We start from the raw sequence: 19,163 nt of genomic DNA, 5'->3' as shown, positions 1-19,163 counted from the left end.
AGAGCGAATGAGATCTCTGTGTTCCTTACACCTTCAGGTTCATTTGCTTAAACAGGGAGGCGTTTGGGATTAAGAAATGCCACGGTGACTTCTCAGTGGTTCATGAACATAGTGGTGTCTGCATATTTGGATTTGTACATTTGGATGATGTGGTCATGTACAGGAGCATTTAACCCATGTTAACCACTAAACTCTGAGGAACATTTCCATCACCTTGTTAAAAGTATATAACAAAGAATTATGTCAGTTCTGAAGGCAAAAGGGGATTCCAACCTCAACAGCAAGGTGTACCCAGTAAAGTGACCGATGACTATTTTGTGCAGATGATCAGAAAAACAGTTTCAGTATTGGAAGTTAAAATATTATATATAAAATAACTATACAAAAATAGGTTCTTCCACATAACATTCAATTCCTTCTTGCTTGTGTGTGTGTGTGGAGATCATCTCTCCTGAAGAGTCCCTTCCCTTCTTCTGTAAAATGCACACCTCAAAATTGTATTGAATACCATATAGCAAGTTGCTTTCAATAGATTTAACAAAGTATACAATTTACTCCTCTCTCTCTGCCTCCTATTCATAGCTTTTCCACATCTGTCACAGACCTGTTAAAACAGTCTGTAAGGGCAAGATTATAAAGAAATTCATTCAAAACAATTATAAGAACTGAGGTATGAGCTCCTAAAACCATGGTAATAGGTTCTAACTCACTTGTTCCAGAGCCAGCTTCTCATTAGCCTGTCGTAGATCTTGGTTCATTGTGTGAATGCTGAGCTCATATTGTTGGGTCATTGCAGACATTTTCCTGCTTTTGTCCTGTAGCATAGCAATCTCTCTGCGATAAGCTGACAGAGTTTCCTGGAGCATTTCATACCTTAAAGGAACAGAGGAAACACTTTGAAATTTAAAATAATAACACTGTAAAAGTAATGCACATTTATATTTGAGGTAAGGTTCTTGTAATTGTTAACTAAATGTTTGTTTCAGTTTCAATATTGGTAACAGCCTCTAAATACTTTCTTAAATTACTGACTTCAGAAGAGTCAACATGGCCATTTCAACTTACCTTAGCTATTTCACAGACTGAAACAAGAGGAAGGACTGGATGGGCATTAGAATTGGATACATAGATCTTTCTCAATGCCCATTGTCATCATACCATCCATTTTCAAATCGAGCATTCAGGTCCATTTCATTACCTGACGAGTTTCTTTTCTAACACATCTGGACTTACAAGGGACCTGTAATCCAACCAACCTTTTATTGACAAACTCCAGCTCGGCAGGACACTTGGCATGGCTGGATTGCAATTCCGTCAATTGCTTTTGAAGCTTGTCATTGGTTTCATTCAACATTCTATCATTTTCTGCCTTTTCTGTCTTGTACAATGTAAAAGCATCATTCAACTGGGAATGCAAACAGAGAAGAATGAAAACAGTTAGAGATTTTATATCAGACAAAGGCACTAATTTAAATATGGATATACATTTATTTTTTTAACCTGTTTTAATGCAGCTTTAACCTGGGAATTTTGTGCCAAATCAGCAGCTTTGCTTCTCTGAGACAATGGCTGAGTTGGTGGTGATGAAGGTTTAACATGTAAAGGCTGTACTGAATAATCCAGACCTGAAGAAAAAAATCAAATGTTTTTTCCCTGTTATGTGGCATGTGCCTTCTGAACTTAACTTTGCATTTCTCACTATTGATGCATTCCCATTGCAAGTACATAGCAGCAGATATATATTTAGTACAGATTAAAAGGATATACAACCTTCAGGAGGCAGACTGAATCCAGTGCCTTGTAATAGCAAAGCTCTGTACATGTCTCTCTGCCTTGCACTGGAGTCAGCTAGCCTTTTCTGCTGGGTCATTTGCTCTCTCAGATACTCTGCCTCTTTTTGAAGCTTATCCACATCAGCCTTTAATTCTGACACTCTAAAATCAAAGCAACAGCATGAGCAAAAAATTAAAGAAAATTACAATAATTAAGATGGATTTTGTCAGTGATTTTATGGATCAAAAATTAAATATATTTTACACTAATGTTATTGTTTTAGGAAAAAACACTATTGCAATGCCAATATGTTCAGTCATACATAACTGTATAAAATAGCAACTAAATCAGCAGGGACTACTACCGTGCTAAAGTCTCTTGGCTTTGCCATCTATCCTTTTCTTCCTCAATGTCCCGAAGTCTTTGGATCAGACATTGGTTCTCCTTGTGTAGCTCCTCCACACTGTGGAGGGAAAGCTGGGTTGTATCGATGACCCCAGACACAGAAGTGTTAGCAACACAGCCTTCAGCTTTTGTCAGGCAAGTACCCCTACTTTCCTCCAACTCCAGCAAGACAGCACAAAACTGAAAAGAGATGGCACCACATATCACAATGCCTCATGAATCATCCAATTCATAAACATTGTTTCAGTGCCTTCAGAAAATAACCACTCCTTTCATTTTTTCTAAAAAAAATAAAATAAATTCATTTCAAAATTTTAGACAATATGTGACCTCTGGTCAGAACAATAGTTGGCTCTCAATATAATTAGCTTTCTCTCTGTATACACACCCATAGCATGGTATGACTGCATATTACAGTCCCTTTATCAAGGCAATGACAAAAACTGGGGGGGGGTAATTTTTAATAATTGGGTGTGCAAACCTGTGCTGATGTCTCCTGCAGTTGTCTCTCCGTCTTTACTTTGTCATTTTCCATCCTTTCACAATGTTGCATGGCCTCGTGTTTCTCCTTCTGCAAACTGTAGATTTCCTAATGACAAAATTTTTTTCTTTTTTTAAGATCTTAAATCTGTAATTAAAATGTGAATAACAGTTTCAAAATAAATGGCAATAACGGCGGACCATCCGAGCTTGTTCCAACTTGTTCCATAGTGAGGACACAGACTTCTGCATGCTCTCATATTCCTCCTTCTGATGCTTGAAAACAGGAGCCTTCGATTCTACTTCTTGGACAATTTCATCCACCACTTGGTGCATCCTTCTAGTCTTCTGCTTTTCAAGCTGAAGCTGTGTCTGGCAATCCATATAGGCATTGTACAACTAAACATACACACAAATAGATAATTTTAAAACATTATCAAAAACATATGGCAATATAGTGAAAAAATTTAATGCATACAAGTACTGTAAATTCCGGACTATAAACCGCTACTTTTTTTCCTACACTTTAAACACTGCGGCTTATTCTACGGTGCGGCTTATTCATGTTTTTTTTTCGTGGCGCCAAAAACATTTTGCCTGGCAACAGTAGACCAATAAAATTGATGAGAGGTCCACAGAGGTCCAATGAAATTGTATGATCAGTCAAGTGCACTATCACAACTACTGTGAATCAGTCATTTTTACCAACCCTCATCAACATGGAAAATACTAGAAGAAAAGCATATGATGCGGCTTTTAAGTTAACAGTGATCACTCTGGCGGTTGAAGAAGGAAATCAAGCTGGCGCACGTAATCTTGGCATACATTACGGTAATCAATGGCGAGAAGGTGGAGACGCCGCCTGAAGAACTGATCGAAAGCAAAAAGATGATAAAAGCTTTTAGATGTAAATATAGCAGGTGGCCCAAGCATGAACACTTTCTGGAAGACTGGGTCAACACACAGAGAGCAGGCCACCACGGTGTTTCCGCTGTACAAATCAGACTGAAGGCAAAAGCAATCGCCACCGCGATGAAAATAGAAGATTTTAGAGGTGGGCCATCGGGGAGTTTTAGATTGTTCATTGTTTGAGTAAGAAAGCATAAACAACGTAATTTGTGTGTAGCTGATACAAACGTATATTTTAAGGTAGCTGCATTACAGACACCGTTTGAAAAAAAAAAAGCATTTACCAGTACAATATATTTATGTTGCTAAGCGGATTAAATTAAAAGAAAAGTTAAACAATCCTGACGTGATAAAAATTGGACTTAAGTTCTCTGTATAAACATATAAGTGAAAAGAGTGGATGTTGTTTCTAAACTGTCTGTTTGTCACTCGTTGTCAGTGACTCGTTTCTTGCGGTAATAAAAACATATACCGGTAATGAATGTTTTTGAGCTAATTTTTCATATTACTACGTGGGATACCTGCGGCTTAAAATCCGGTGCAGCTTGTATAAGTACAAAATTGATTTTCTTTCTAAAATTAGATTATGCGGCTTTTAATCAGGTGCACTCTGTAGTCCAGAATTTACGGTACTCATCGCATTTCCACATAGCCTTCATTTTACTGATTTTACAAATGTTGAAGCTGGCCTAATCTAAAAAATTCCATGCCTGTAAATTGCAGTAAATCAATTAAATATGTAAATTACTATTTTATTAATATGTTCTATATATTTTCCTTTGTGGTTGTTTGATTTACAGTATATTTTGGAAAATATTCAAACTGAAGTGTTAAAATATATAATGTGGGCAAATGTTCAGGGGTGGCATTTGTCTGAAACAGGACAGTTGTAACCAAACTAGCACGGCCTACGTCAAAAAATTTCATTCCAGGTTTAACAATGGCCGCAATGGAAGCTGCTGATGGACACATTGACTCCAACTGCTCTTCGGTCACCGAGGGCAGACCTTTAGTAGAACAGAAAAAGGAAAGTGTAAGTTTAAAATGTCCTAGAAGTGTAGAACATCAACATAGAAAATATTTATGTGGAAAATAGTTCATAAACTAATGATTCTTACAATCCCATTTAGCCAAGTATTACTGAACTGATAGGAAGCTTTAGGGTTAGGTCATTGTAGCAAATAAATTCCATATTTCTTTTCTCAATGCTTGCAGACCTAACTATGCATTATAAATAAGTTAATATGATTGTTACACTTTTAAGATCATAACATAAAATGGTTTAACTTATTGCTGCTAACTTATTATTTGGAAATTATAGTTGATTTATTGTTCCAATTGAAAAAATATGTAAGACCTATGTAGACAGCACAAATGTAAAGGAGGTAATTCATTAATCTACATTTTCTTTTGCTAAGTTTCTTAAACTTGTTTTGGTAAATTATGGGAAAATGCAATATATAAATGATTGCAGCTTTGCCGGCCAGAGAGTAAGGATGTAATAAGCAATATCTTTAAGCTATATTTGACTTTGTTTACTGTTCATGCTTTGCAAAAATGAAAACAATAAATGATTCATGGTCTTACAGCAGTGCTTCCCAGCAGCCTTTACAATGCTGTTTTCAAGCTCTTTCTCCATTTTCTTGAGCCTTTCTTGAAGTTCAGCTTCAAACTGAGCCTTCAGGTCCTTGCTCTCCAACACCTTCTTTTCCAAAGCATCATTGGCTGTAAAATCATAGTCGCAAAGTTAATTCTTATTAGATAATAAGCTACAAAAATAAAATCATAATAATGGTTGCTTCAGAGTACAGATTAAAAAAAATTGTATTTGCCAAAAAACTGAAAAATATTTGAAACCTTCTTTCGCGTTTTTTACAACAATGCTTAGCTCCTCCACTGCTCTGCTTAGCTCTTGATTTTTGGTCTCCAAGTCTGATGCTGCTTCCTTTAAAAAGTACCAAGAAAAACACTTAAATGTTGTTAATTTATTACAAATCTGGTGTATATATAATTTGTACATCCTTACTTTTTTTTAAAAAAAAAAAAGCAAATTATATAATTCACCTTATAGAGTGAAGAAAGCTTAACATGGGCAGTGAGCTCATTTTGGTATTTCAACTCAATGGTGTTCTGCTCTTCTTTAGACTGCAAAATGCACATGCAAAATAGAACAGGGGAATATATGTTACAGTTGCATATTCCGAACACAAATGAATTTCTAGGAGCACAGATGCAGAAAACGCATGAAATAGTCAGTTTCTTGGGACCACAATCAAAAGGCGAGACATCACCTGTTTCAGTTTGTTACTGAGGTCTTCGACTCTTTTACTATTGCTTTCACTGGTTTCTTTCAGAGAAATTAGTTGGATCTCAAGACTGCTAGACTGTTGAAAAAAGAAAGCACACAATTTTGACATTTTTTAAACATTTTATGTGACCATATGGGCCAAATAAATGTATTTTTAAGGGTACAAAAGTATTAGCCATTCATCAAATATGTATTCACTACAACTACTGAAATTCACCAAAACTCTGGTTGAATTGAACTAACCTGCTCTTTGCAGTTTTTCAGATTGCTCTGTAGTTCAAGTATTTCGCTGCCTTTCTCTCTGTGGGTGTTCAATAATTCTTCAGTTTTGCTCTCCAACTCTTCTGTTAACCACTCAACTTTTTTCTCTAACAGTTCTTTCTCCTGCTTAATACGCCTCTGACAGTGCTATAACAACAGCAGAATATACATCAAACAAATGCAAACTTTTTTTGTAATTTGAGTAATAGTAAGGAACAATATACATGAAGATTGTAGTATAATTTGAACGGCTTCACTTTAAAAGATCCAAGGTGATCACATACAAGACAGACATGGCCGATAAAGATTCACTTTGAAAACACAAGGGATACAGCTTGTGCAATACGGTTGCACTATAAAGTGGAAGCGGCTTAAATTATGTTTTGTACTAACTTTTAAATGCAACCTAAATAGAAATAAACATTCCAACTCCTTCCTGCTCTTTCTTGCTTACAGGCATACAATATGAAGATGTGTGGGGGGGTGTAATGAATTTAATTAACCAGATGTCAAATCATTAAAAAAATTGTCAAACCCCTGACTGTAGCTTAATTTGAAAAGATTTGAATAAAAACATTAAAATAATGTTAACCTCCTTAATTAGAAATCTATAACTCTGTTATTTCATAGATGTGCTAATAATAAATGAACAAACCAAAATTTTCATGTAAGAGGTTGATTTGGGCTCAACATAGATGGAACCTCTGTCCAAAAATTGAGTCAGGGTAAAAAAAATTGAAACTGACAATGGGGCACAAAAAAACTATTGTTCTTGGCATGCTGTCCTCTGGCATTAATTAAACAAAAGATGAGTTATATTTAGTTATATATACAAAATGACATCACTTTTCCATTGGGAAACCATTTGGGTTGTGTGCCGGAGAAAACTTGAGGCTGATCAAGTCACAAATTTAGCTTGTTATGATGACTTTGTTGCATATATAAACCAATCATGCCTTTATAGCAATTAGTCAACTGGCTCAGTTCCCGATTGGTCAGGCAGCTCTCGCTGAAATCACCCTGTAACTAGGAAGCCCAGTGTTGAAGGCACCTGTATGGACACAGGCAGGGCATGGCTCCTGGGCATGTAAAGCTCACAGTTCAACCTATGATATTAATAGTAGATACTAGAAATGTGTTCTCCTCCATGAACCATCACCTTATCGTGCTGGAGGAGTTTGCATACCCTAATAAGCCTGGGAGCTATGCTGTCTGGGGCAGTTTGCCCCCTGTAGGGTCTCCCAAGGCAGATTGGTCCTAGGTGGGGTCAGGGTCAGACAAAGAATGGTTCACAAGACCCAGCATGGTGCATCCAAAAGGGAAGCTGCGTACCCGGCCCGGAGGATTACTGGGGCCCCACCCTGGAGCCAGGCCTGGGGCTGGGGCTAGATGGCGAGCCTATGTCCATGGGGCCCGGCCGGGCCCAGCCCGAACCAGCTACGCGAATACTCTCGTCTCCAGTGGACCCACCACCCGCAGGAGGAGCATGAAGGGTCCGGTGCATTGTGGATTGAGCGGCAGACCAAGGCAGGGGCCTTGGCGGTCCGACCCTCGGTTATGGAAATTGGCTTTTGGAACATAGAACATCATCTCTCTGGCGGGGAAAGAGCTGGAGCTTGTGGGGGATGTTGAGCACTACCGACTAGATATGGTCGGCCTCACCTCCACACATAGCGTCGGCTCAGGAACCCAAGTCTTTGAGGTGAGTTGGACAATCTTCTACGCTGGAGTTGCTCAGGGTGAGAAACAGAGAGTGGGGGGTGGGCTTTTTGCTTGCCCCCAGACTCTCTAGTTCGACGTTGGGGTTCTTGCGGTCGAGCGAAAGGGTTGCTTCCCTGCGCCTTCGGGTCGGGGAACAGGTTCTGACGGTTGTTTGTGCGTATGCACCAAACAATAGTTCAGAGTACCCGCCCTTTTTTGAGGATCTAGGACGGACGCTGGACAGTGTCCCAACTGGGGACTCGATCGTGCTGCTCGGAGACTTCAACACTCACGTGGGCAACGACAGCGTGACCTGGAAAGGTGTGATTGGGAGGAACGGTCTGCCCGGTCCGAACCAGAGTGGTGTTCAGTTATTGGACTTCTGTGCTAGTCGCAGTTTGGCCATAACTAACACTATGTTCGAGCATATGGTTGTTCATCGGTGCTCTTGGCACCATGACAGCCTGGGCCGTAGGTCAATGATTGACTTCATAGTCGTGTCAGCTGATCTGTGGCCATATGTTTTGGACACTGTTCTAATTTTGGCTTTCCAACATTGTTAAAGATTGACTCACATGGGGCAAATAAACTGGACCTACTGTGGAAAGGGAATAAAATAACATCACGAAGGAAACACTTGTTGCTTAATGGAGGGGGACCACTACCAACATTTTTCAATGAATGGTTTTAAAATATTCCTTAGAAATACCTGTGCCGATGCTTCAGAAGACTGCACATCATCTAGTTTTAACTGCAGCTCCATCTTTACTTTCTCGGTTTCTGTCAACTTCTCATTCAGACGGTTCAGCTCCGCTGCAATGGAATACGCACCAAATATTAAAATGAAAACTGTGCAAGTCAAATGTAAATGGAGTATCATGCTGGACAAGGTAAAAGCCACCCTCCAAATTCTATTCTCTTAACAAAAGACATTCAGGTTCCCTATAAGGGCTCTGCTAATGGCTCTGCATTATGCAATATTTTCTGTTCATGTTCAGCTAGGGAAAAAAGGTAAATAAATTATTTATTAAAATTTTCATTTGTTGTATTAAAAATAAACTGCAGCATTGCAGATAAAGCGGGCTGTAGTGACATAGCGGCAGCAGTCTACAGTCCATGCAGACCACCACAGCTTCAAAAAGCTAGGGAAAACACTGTGCTCTTGACACCTGTAAAGCCTGTATGAAAAACAACAACATTTGATTAAAGGCAAACATCTGCTTGGAACTCCTCATCTATGTCCAGTGCATGTATGTTGGAGATACATTAGAAATAACCACTGTGTCCTACTGATTAGAACACTACTACTGATATGGTAATGTTGATTCTCAATCATTTAGGTCACAGTAGCCAAATGGCTCGACTAAAGGTGAATGGATTTTGGCTTCCAAGGGAACTGCATAACAACTACACTTTTAGAGTTCCTCAAGACAAAACCTTTGAACTTGTAGATTAAGAAACCAGTGTTGGAGTGAGGGGGGAAATATGAAACTCTGTAAACCTTTTATTGACCAACCAATAGAGACTAAAAATAAGTCCAGCTGCTGTTGAAAACAAAATACAAACTACCGGTAAGCACTATCAAATGCACTATGAAACATAATAGTGATTGTTCCTTTTTTGTCATGATTATAGCTGTGCTAATTCTCATAGATAAAACTGGGCTTGTGTTAACTTTAACACGGCGGTCAGATTATAGCAATGTTTTAAATTTTAAAGGTCAATTAACTACAGCTTGTGAGGGCCTTTGGTGTGTCTAGTCTGCTGGTTTGTCATCTAGTTGGCTCCGGTAATAGCATGGATCCATGAAGAGAACTGCATATAGGAAGCACCCTGAGTTTGAAGCAAAAAAGCATGCTGGCCCAATCTTGGTACTGCAAATATGGCACCGGTCACTTGCTTCCATTGGGCCTAAAAACACTTTCTTCCATAGGATAACATGGTGAAAGAGATCTGTAACTCAGCCAATGGGTTGTAGCTACAGAAATGAACTACCGTATTTTCCAGACTATAAGTCACACTTTTTTTCATAGTTTGTCAGAGGGTGCGACTTGTACTCCGGAGCGACTTAAATAAATACATTATTACAGAATTTCACATGTTCGTTATTTCCACACTGACAACCACAAGAGGGCGCTCTAGGCATGTGTACCTGAGGAATGAGTTCCTTTAGCAAAGAAGCGGTGCTTCGTCTATGGAGTTAGGCTTGATTGTTGGGTAAACTTGCTCGGATGTTCTTTATGCTATAGATATCTGAATAACTGTTAATATGTTACGTTAACAAAGCAGACACGTACTCAGTTCGTTGTGGGTCATGTAGCTGAATTTGTTACGTTAGCATACTGTAACCCTATTGCTAATCCATGCTAATTGCCTTTCAAGATGAAATGTATGTTCTTGGTCTCGGATTTTATCAAATAAATTTTCCCCCAAAATGCGACTTATAGGCCAGTGTGACTTATATATCCATTTTTCTTCTTTATTGTGCATTTTTTGGCTAGTGCGACTTAAACTCCGGAGTGACATATAGTCCAGAAAATATGGTAATAAAGACTTTTAATTACCTTTATATTAAAATTGTATGTTCCCTTCTTCAATTAAGTTTTTTTGGTCTGATTTCTGGTGTATTATACTCTACATTGTCAACTCGCATCACAGACCGAGCCTGGTTGCACATTCATGTGTGACGTCCAGTAGTGGATCAAGGCTCCCAACGAAGTGGTATTATTACAATTGTTAACTAAGTGATTTGTCTTAGCCAATATAGACCTTGTGCACCTCCTGGAAGGCCTGAAAGGAGGCGTGGAGAAGAAGCTCGACAAGATTGGGGAAATCATCTACAGCTATGGGGCAGAGAGATTTGGGGTGAAAAGCGGGAACCTTAAGTTGCAGAAGGAACCAGCTCATCTCAAGTCCAGGAGGCAGCGAGAGATTGAAAGGCTTGTGAAGGAAAGAAGATGTCTGAGAAAACAGTGGAAGAAGGCCGCCGAAGCAGAGAGGAAAGGACTTGAGGCACTACAAGGCGACCTCAAGCAACGTCTGGCAACACTGAGAAGAGCTGAGTGCTTGAGAAAGCAACACAAAAAGAAGGAGCAAGCGAAGGCTTCCTTCTACGATATCCCTACAAGTTTGTGAAAGCCCTCTTTGTCAAGGAGAAATTTGGGACCCTCAAAGCACCCATAAGTGAACTAGAGGAGCACCTGAGGAAGACCTACTACTCAGACAATCAAAGGCATGTACCAGCCTGCATCCCGGATGACATGCCACCCATCCAACCAGTTGAGCACCAGATGGAAACAAGGCCTCCGACATGGAGTGAAATTGAGGGCACAGTAAAGCGGGCGAGAGCAGCATCAGCCCCTGGGCCCAATGGCGTCCCTTATAGGCTTTATAAGAACACGCCAGATGTCTTAAGGCACCTCTGGAAGGTGATAAAAATGGCATGGGAAAAAGGGATAATACCAAAGGCATGGAGAAGGGCAGGAGGGATCCTGATTCCCAAAGAGAAAAATTCTTCAACCATCGATAAGTTTCACCAGATCAATCTTCTGAATGTGGAAGGAAAGATATTCTTCAGTGTTGTGGCTCAGAGGCTTTCAGCTTTTTTGCAGCAGAACAACTTTGTCGACACCTCTGTGCAGAAAGCAGGTAAAAGTGGATTCTCAGGCTGTCTGGCACACACAAATATCATCTGGCATCAGATACAGATGGCGAGGAAGGATAAGAAAGACCTGCATGCGTTTTTTCTGGATCTGGCCAATGCTTTCGGGTCTGTGCCTCATGAGGTGTTGTGGACAGCCTTCACTTTCTTCCAAGTCCCAGAGGGCATCACAAGGCTCGTCAAAGCCTACTTCCAGGACCTTCAGTTTTGTGTGACAGCACAAGCTAGCACGATTGCTTGGCAGCATCTCGAGGTTTGCATTATGGCGGGCTGCACCATTTCCCCACTAGCGTTTACCATGGCAATGGAGCTCATCATTCGAGCATCTTGTTGGGTGGTTGGAGGGGAACGGTTGAAGAATGGTCTGCGTCTTCCTCCAATTAGGGCGTACATGGATGACATGACAACAATAACAACAACAAGGGCATGCACCAAACGCCTACTGGAGAAACTCCAGAAAAACATTCAATGGGCACGGATGGAGATTAAACCAAGCAAATCTGGCAGCATCTCTATTGTCAAAGGACAGCTTGCTAATGACAGATTCCACATTAACAACGAACCTGTACCAACAATTTTGGAGAAGCCTATTAAAAGTCTTGGCCGCTGGTACAGTGCAGAACTCAAAGACTCAAAGCAGGTGGAGCAACTCAAGCAGGACACCATCAGTGGCCTCAGGCAGATCAACAGTACTGCTCTCCCTGGAAAACTGAAACTGTGGTGCTTTCAGTTTGGGCTGCTACCTCGGCTCATGTGGCCAATTTCCATCTACGAGGTCACTTTATCTCATGCCAACCGGCTGGAGAGACTGGTGAATGTGCAGGTGAGGAAGTGGCTCGGACTGCCAAGATGTCTTAGCAGCATAGGCTTGTACGGCAGTGGAGTCCTCTCCCTCCCAGTCTTGAGCCTGGTGGAGGAGTATAAATGTGCCAAAGCAAGACTGGAAATGACTCTTACTGAATGTACGATGTCCTTCCCTCTCCAACCAACTTACATCTCTGGTATGGAGAAGAACCAGCCTGTCCACCGTGTGCAGCGCCTGCAAGCCTCAAGCACGTCTTGGTGGGTTGTAAGATCAGCCTGACTCAAGGAAGGTACACCTGGCGCCACAATCAAGTATTGAAGTGCTTGGCGGCTGAACTTAAGGAGGGTAAAGATCAATTCCATGCCTCCAAATTCCCAACCTGTTGCCCCATGGAAAATGTCCTTCGTTCGGGGAGGGGAGAAACGAGGGAGTAAGCCAGCTCCTCCGGAGGCCAGCGCGCTCACCGTTGCCCGAGACTGAGAAATGTGGGTGGACCTCAGCCAGAGGCTTATTTTTCCATCTGAAGTCGCAGTTACCAACTTGCACCCAGACCTGGTCCTATGGTCCAAATCCTGTCGGCGCATTTTCATCGTGGAGCTCACCGTCCCATGGGAGGAGGCAATCGGTGAGGCATACGAACGGAAGAGACTACGTTATGCGAACCTAGCAGCTGAAGCAGAGGGGCGGGGCTGGAGTGTAAAAGTGTGGCCTGTGGAGGTAGACTGCAGAGGCTTTGTTTCCAGAACCACCACAAAGCTCCTGAAGGAAATGGGCATAAGAGGGCAGGCCCAACGGAGGGCAGTAAAAGAGCTCGCTGCCACAGCAGAGCAAAGCAGTCACTGGCTGTGGTTGAAACGGAGGGACATATTGTGGGTGGCCAAGTGATCATGTGGTGCCATTGTGCAACACACACACCCAGGTTTGATCAGCCTGTGATGGGCCAACCTTGGTGGAGGGTGTCTTGTGTTTAAATGGCTGAAACACCTAATGATGCCAAGGCACACAACTGATGATGTGTCGAGCTGGTGACACCACAGAATCATGAGTGCTAATCCTGCTCCATCCAAGTCTTCTTCACTTGCCATGAATAGGTCGGGACTCTAACACCTAGTCCTATAGAGAAGTTACATTGTCAACTCGCATCACAGACCGAGCCTGGTTGCACATTCATGTGTGACGTCCAGTAGTGGATCAAGGCTCCCAACGCAGTGGTATTATTACAATTGTTAACTAAGTGATTTGTCTTAGCCAACTAGCATTTTATTTAGCCTGCTAGCAAAATTAGAATATATTATATCAAAGTAAATTAAACATATTTTTGCATACCAAAACGAGAAACATTTTAAAACGCTCAATTCCATTGACACACCTGTAGGCAACACAAGAGGACATTTTGACTTATTGTGAAAATCTTGCTGTAGATGATGAGATGTACAACAGAAGGCTGGAGGAATGTGATGAGATCAAACACGTTCCATTGCTCACAAAACTAGGACTAGTATTTAGTATAACCAACATATTTACTGTCTGCTGACTTATTAGTCATTGTCAGCATAACTAACAAGAGTAATCAATAATTACATTAATTGTTCATGGCTAGTCGAGATGTGGACTTATCTTTAATACATCCGTAGTATCTGTTCAATATTATTAAATAAACATTTAATTATCTCAATATCAGCAGTATGGTTAATACTGTACACATTTGAGTAAAGTTAGAAAGATATTGACATTTTTGGCATTAATGGCTTAACTCAACACAGAAACATTCATTTTAAAGACCTCATCTTAACTGTCGCATGTAAACTATCAACTACAACCTGATTTGAATTCATCAATAGAGCTATTTCACAGATTAACACCTCTAACAGAAACACAATTTGGTTAAATTATACATTATAAATTACATTACAATTTACTTAAACGCTGCCTCTTCGCAACAGTCACTGTTTGCTGTGGCTTGGCCACAATAAACACCTAAAAAATACCTCATGAACACGCAGCAGCAACCACGGAAAATGTCAATTGAACCCAGTAGAGTCCAAATGGCAATTTGACGTGTTTGTAGAAAACGCTACTTCGCAATTTCAGCCCCTGTGACGCTACGGAGCCTGTGCAGAGGTCGAGCGTTTTCTTGTTTCATGTGCGACCCAGCAACTTTCAGAGGAATGAATGAATGACTGCTCCAACACGTTATCCATTTCTCTTAATAGATCCATGGGTAGTAAGCACTGTTGTGTCCTTAACAATGCATCTGGCCCTGTCGGCCCTCAACCTACAAAAGCCCCGCCTTCCCCCTCCAGTGCTAAATTCTCGTTTGTTTTTTGTTTGTTCTGAAAGTACAATTTGTTTAGATCCTTTAGGTTGGCTCTCTCTGAGCCAAGGTCATGACTTCTCTAGTTTGGTGCTTTTCTCTCAACCAACATTCAGCTTTGGTTTTCTCTGAAACTGCACACTGACCCTCCTCAGTTTTATACCTACATTTTCAGTATAAAAACTCGTCATAACAGTTAAATACACCTCTTCTGCCCTTCCCCTCTTCCTTTACGTGACTGGACTAACCATTAGCAAAATATATACCTCATGTGACCCTGTGCCAGCATAAGGTATTTAAAAGTGAGGTTTACCTTGGCACTGTATCTTGCTTGGGTGTCAAAATCTAGGTTTCTGTAAACTGCCTATAATCTCAACTAAAACAGACCAATTATGTATATAAAGTTGAATTGAAATGAAACAAATACATTATGGCTTTTCAGGGAGTTGTCAGAATCATTTCTAAAATCTGCTGATACTCAGAATTCATTTGATGTGTCTTTTGGTGTGAACTATATGATGGGCAGAATGTTATATTTACCACATACAAATTAAGATGTTTGGTGTTAAGCATGTGTTACGATTTCACAAAAATTAGGTTGAGGGCTCTCAAGAGCAGCAGAATGTAAACCTGCTTCTACTCTGAGGTCGGCATGAAAATACTGTCTTAAATTTCAGCCTCTAAAAAAAATTTGCAACTAATTCAAAAATATCTAAACCTTTTATAACATAGCAGCTGCTGTCTTTTTCCTCTGTTTTATTAACCAAGGAAAACCACACCGATGTCCAACATACAAAGGCTCAAGACTAAATAGAAGACACAGTATCCACACTATAAACAGAGTTACCTCTAAAACACTGGGTGTTCTGGCAATTGATACATTATTAAGTAGACTAGAAGACCGGGCTTGCCACTACTCTGAAAGGGTCCAAAAAGCAAAACAGTTCAGGTCACTGTCCTCCCAAGTCAAACACCTGACATCTCAGACTGAAGGTCTGAAGTTTAGGCAACGCTGGGATAAGTTCTGTACCTACCTTTTTTTAAGAGTGCGACTAATAATATTTCTAGGGCGCACTGATGCAGCTTAAGTGAAAACATAAATTTATTTTGTAAGCGCATCATCTCTCGGTGTTGTCTGATAACAAAATCACACTCGCACAGGATCATATTGTGGTCAAAACAAAGAGACAGAGCTGCATGTAGAGACTGCCTACAGGAGGGAGGTGGCTCGACTGGTGTCCTGGTGCGGACACAACCTGCAGCTGAACGCTCAGAAGACAGTGGAGATGATTGTGGACTTCAGGAAAGTCACAGCCCCTTTGCCCCCCCTTACCCTCATGGACTCCCCCATCACCATCGCGGACTCCTTCCGCTTCCTGGGCACCACCATCACCCGGGACCTTAAGTGGGAGCCAACCATCAGCTCCCTCATCAAGAAGGCCCAGCAAAGGATGTTCTTCCTACCGCAGCTGAGGAAGCTCAAACTGCCTCCCAGGATGTTGGCGCAGTTTTATACGGCCATCATCGAGTCCATCCTCACCTCCTCCATCACCGTGTGGTATGCTGGCGCCACCGCCAGGGACAGACTAAGGCTGCAGCGCGTCGTGCGCGCTGCCGAGAAGGTGATCGGCTGCAGGCTTCCATCCATCCAGGACCTGTATATCTCCAGGACCCGGAGGTGTGCAGGTCGGATCACGGCCGACCCTTCCCACCCTGGTCACGGACTGTTTTCCCCCCTCCCCTCAGGCAGGAGACTACGGTCCATTCGGACCAAAACCTCCCGCTACATGAACAGCTTCTTCCCCTCTGCCATCAGGCTGCTGAACACCAAGTGACTTATCACTTAAGCACCACGTACAGCAGCCAGTCGGACTCACGAACAATACATCACATTACTCCTGCATTGACCTGCACTATTTCTTACTATTATGTATATACTGTATATATGTCTTATTTTATTTTATTTATCTTATTCTAGTGTTGTCTTCTTTATGTTGAATGTCGCAGCGTCACATCAAGACAAATTCCTAGCTTGTGTAATACTGTGTATTACATGAACAATGGCAATAAATCTGATTCAATTCAATTCAATTCAATAATGAGTAATGCTTAATCAGTATAATATGATAGATTACCCATTAATGAAGGGTTTAAAAAATTTGAAGAGTGATAGCTCACCTATGAGGTTTTCAGCTTCATGTGTCTTCTTCTCCAGCAGCCTTGATAGCTCTCTTTTCTCTGCTTCAGCATCATACTTTTGCTGCAATCACAAATATATACACACCATGAACTTTGCCACTGCGTGACTGTTCTCTCAGAGCATTGTCAGAGTAAATATTGAAAATATTAAGTGTTGACAGTTTAGGATATTTAGGCTAGATAGATAGGATAATTCAATTTAATAATTTAGAAATAACTCAAAAGGAAATTCAGTGTACATGCAAGAGTATTTTGCTGATACAGCACATATGTGTAACAGTTACCTGCTGTGTTTTGTTTTCATAGGTCTCTCCAAATCGCTTCAGCAAAGTCAGCTCATTTTCTACAGACAAATAAAAATGAAATAAAGATTGAGCCCACAGAATAAACACAAAGCTCTTTGATGATTTGTATGAGGGAGAAGCGGTGAGAAAAAAATGAGGACAAATAGCTAAAATCATGCATGTGTGTATCACACAAGGAGGCTTGCCCTATTTAAAACTCAAACATTTAGTTTGGCATGCTCCTGGCTTGTGAAGTGAGAGGACACACTATATTTAGATCAAGAGTTGTTTGAGGCCATTAGAGTGACGATTTAAGCACCCTACATGTCTGATATGGATTTTAAAACAATCTAAAAATACACTTTTTTTGCACAGTCATTTCCCTGTGCAAAAATAGTCTACAGGTGGAGGACATTTAAAATAACTGCCAACATGCCCTGATCTGGACATCCAAGCAAGTGCACCCCAAGAGTAGACCACATTTTTAAAGACTTTAATACAGTATGTAATGGGATGTCCACATTTATTTCCAGCTACATAGCTTGAGGAATAATAAATGACACTGTTTAACAAGCCTGTCGCATTGTTCTGCAAATTATCTTAAAAACTCACCAAGATCTTTTTTCTCCTCATTCACTTTCTGCAGGTGTCTGGTGGCTTGGACAAGCTGTTCTTGACACACTGCTAGTCTCTTTTCAACATCAAAATACTGCTGTTCTGTGGGAGCAAAAAATGTAATAATTAATAGAGTACGTTAACAAGTAGGACAAGGCAATTGCACAAGGCCAAATGCCGTAATATGCAATTTTAAATAATAATCTTAGGACTGTCCTACATTTATTTCACCTTTGCACCTTTAATATTCATTTAAAAATTTGAGGAATTGAAAAGGCTCCCTTAAACAGGGGATGGTGGTCTTTAAAATCTGTAGAAAGTAGATCAGTCACGTCATGTTTTTTCCTAAACAAATGTGCACATTTGTATTTACTTATGAACAGCCGGCAGCTGGTCACTTTATACATGCCTTCATAATGACAGGAATTTCACAAGCTAGTTTATGTTACGCTGAAGCAGCTGTAAAGAGGAAAGGTTAGCTAACACGAGCTAATCCTAACAAGTGTCTGGCATCCCACGCGCCCCTGATGTTTGACTTTCAAATAAAGGAATTTTATTGAAATTAAGCTCCATATTTTGAGTGAACATAAAAGTTTGCCACACACCACATTCTATATATAAGAGCTCATGTTGTCTCTTCAGTGACTCATTAACATTCTGAAGCTCTTTTACAAATATCTTCAGCTTATTCTGTACATCTTTTGGTATTTTGCTCCACTCTTTCCAGTCCACAACCTGCAGCAAAACTAGCGCCATCTCCCTTCATACTCCAGTAAAATGATAGCACTTTAAATTTTTCAGGGGCGAGCTACAAGGTAATCCTAAATTACATCTAAAGTGTAAAAAAAAATCTTTATTGGTTTCTGGAGGTTGATAAATTTATAACTTTTATGTAGATTACCGCCGTCTTTCAGGATGGAGTGTGGAACAGAAACTTTTGAGAATGGAGCAAAAGATGGGTTTTGGCGCGCATGAAAAAGTAAAGTAGTAAAGGTTAATATGTCATCTTCCACCACTATGAAACTGTACTCAATCATTTTTGCATAGTTCAATGTCGAACTCTAGCTTTTATATTAACCATTTCTATAAAACTTACGAAAAATTTTAAATCAAGTTAATGAATCAAACACTAATCTTAACTAAAATTGATCAAAATAATATATTAATGTCAACAATGTTGACAAAAACATCAAATTCACCCATGAAGATGTCAGAGGATGAAATCTGGCCCTACTGGACTGTGCTGTGCACATCGAAAGAGACAGTAGCTTGAACATCAAGATCTACAGAAAACCCAACCACACAGACCAATACCTTCTTTTCGACTCCCACCACCCACCCGGAACACAAGCTAGGTGTAATCAGAACCTTACACCACCGGGCCCAGAATGTGCCCTCCAGAACAAAGGGAAAGGAGGAAGAAGGGGACATCAAGACAGCCCTCAAAA

The 19,163-nt window shown here is 40.6% G+C and overlaps 1 protein-coding gene across 15 annotated transcripts in view; it reads right to left on the bottom strand.

Annotated features, from left to right (window-relative positions):
* The window catches only part of tpra (translocated promoter region a, nuclear basket protein), a 56,776-nt gene that overhangs the window by 35,621 nt on the left and 1,992 nt on the right, over positions 1-19,163 (bottom strand). For 14 of the 15 annotated variants that reach the window (XM_057057624.1, XM_057057626.1, XM_057057620.1 and 11 more), the window contains exons 2-18: positions 17,713-17,817; positions 17,101-17,159; positions 16,796-16,877; positions 8,547-8,650; positions 6,119-6,283; positions 5,859-5,951; positions 5,632-5,712; positions 5,425-5,512; positions 5,155-5,292; positions 4,480-4,574; positions 2,860-3,057; positions 2,660-2,767; positions 2,138-2,358; positions 1,771-1,934; positions 1,501-1,625; positions 1,257-1,405; positions 711-873 (exon numbers count right to left, since the gene is read on the bottom strand). In XM_057057624.1, the coding sequence (XP_056913604.1) occupies positions 711-873; positions 1,257-1,405; positions 1,501-1,625; positions 1,771-1,934; positions 2,138-2,358; positions 2,660-2,767; positions 2,860-3,057; positions 4,480-4,574; positions 5,155-5,292; positions 5,425-5,512; positions 5,632-5,712; positions 5,859-5,951; positions 6,119-6,283; positions 8,547-8,650; positions 16,796-16,877; positions 17,101-17,159; positions 17,713-17,817 (2,138 nt within the window). The remainder of the gene's footprint in view (positions 1-710; positions 874-1,256; positions 1,406-1,500; positions 1,626-1,770; positions 1,935-2,137; positions 2,359-2,659; positions 2,768-2,859; positions 3,058-4,479; positions 4,575-5,154; positions 5,293-5,424; positions 5,513-5,631; positions 5,713-5,858; positions 5,952-6,118; positions 6,284-8,546; positions 8,651-16,795; positions 16,878-17,100; positions 17,160-17,712; positions 17,818-19,163) is intronic. The other variant, XM_057057630.1, reaches the window with a different exon arrangement.

The sequence above is a fragment of the Takifugu flavidus genome, chromosome 15 (genome assembly GCF_003711565.1).
Source record: "Takifugu flavidus isolate HTHZ2018 chromosome 15, ASM371156v2, whole genome shotgun sequence".
Taxonomy (NCBI): domain Eukaryota; kingdom Metazoa; phylum Chordata; class Actinopteri; order Tetraodontiformes; family Tetraodontidae; genus Takifugu; species Takifugu flavidus.
The sequence above is the reverse complement of the archived record's forward strand: the minus strand, read 5'-3'. Positions and strand labels throughout refer to the sequence as shown.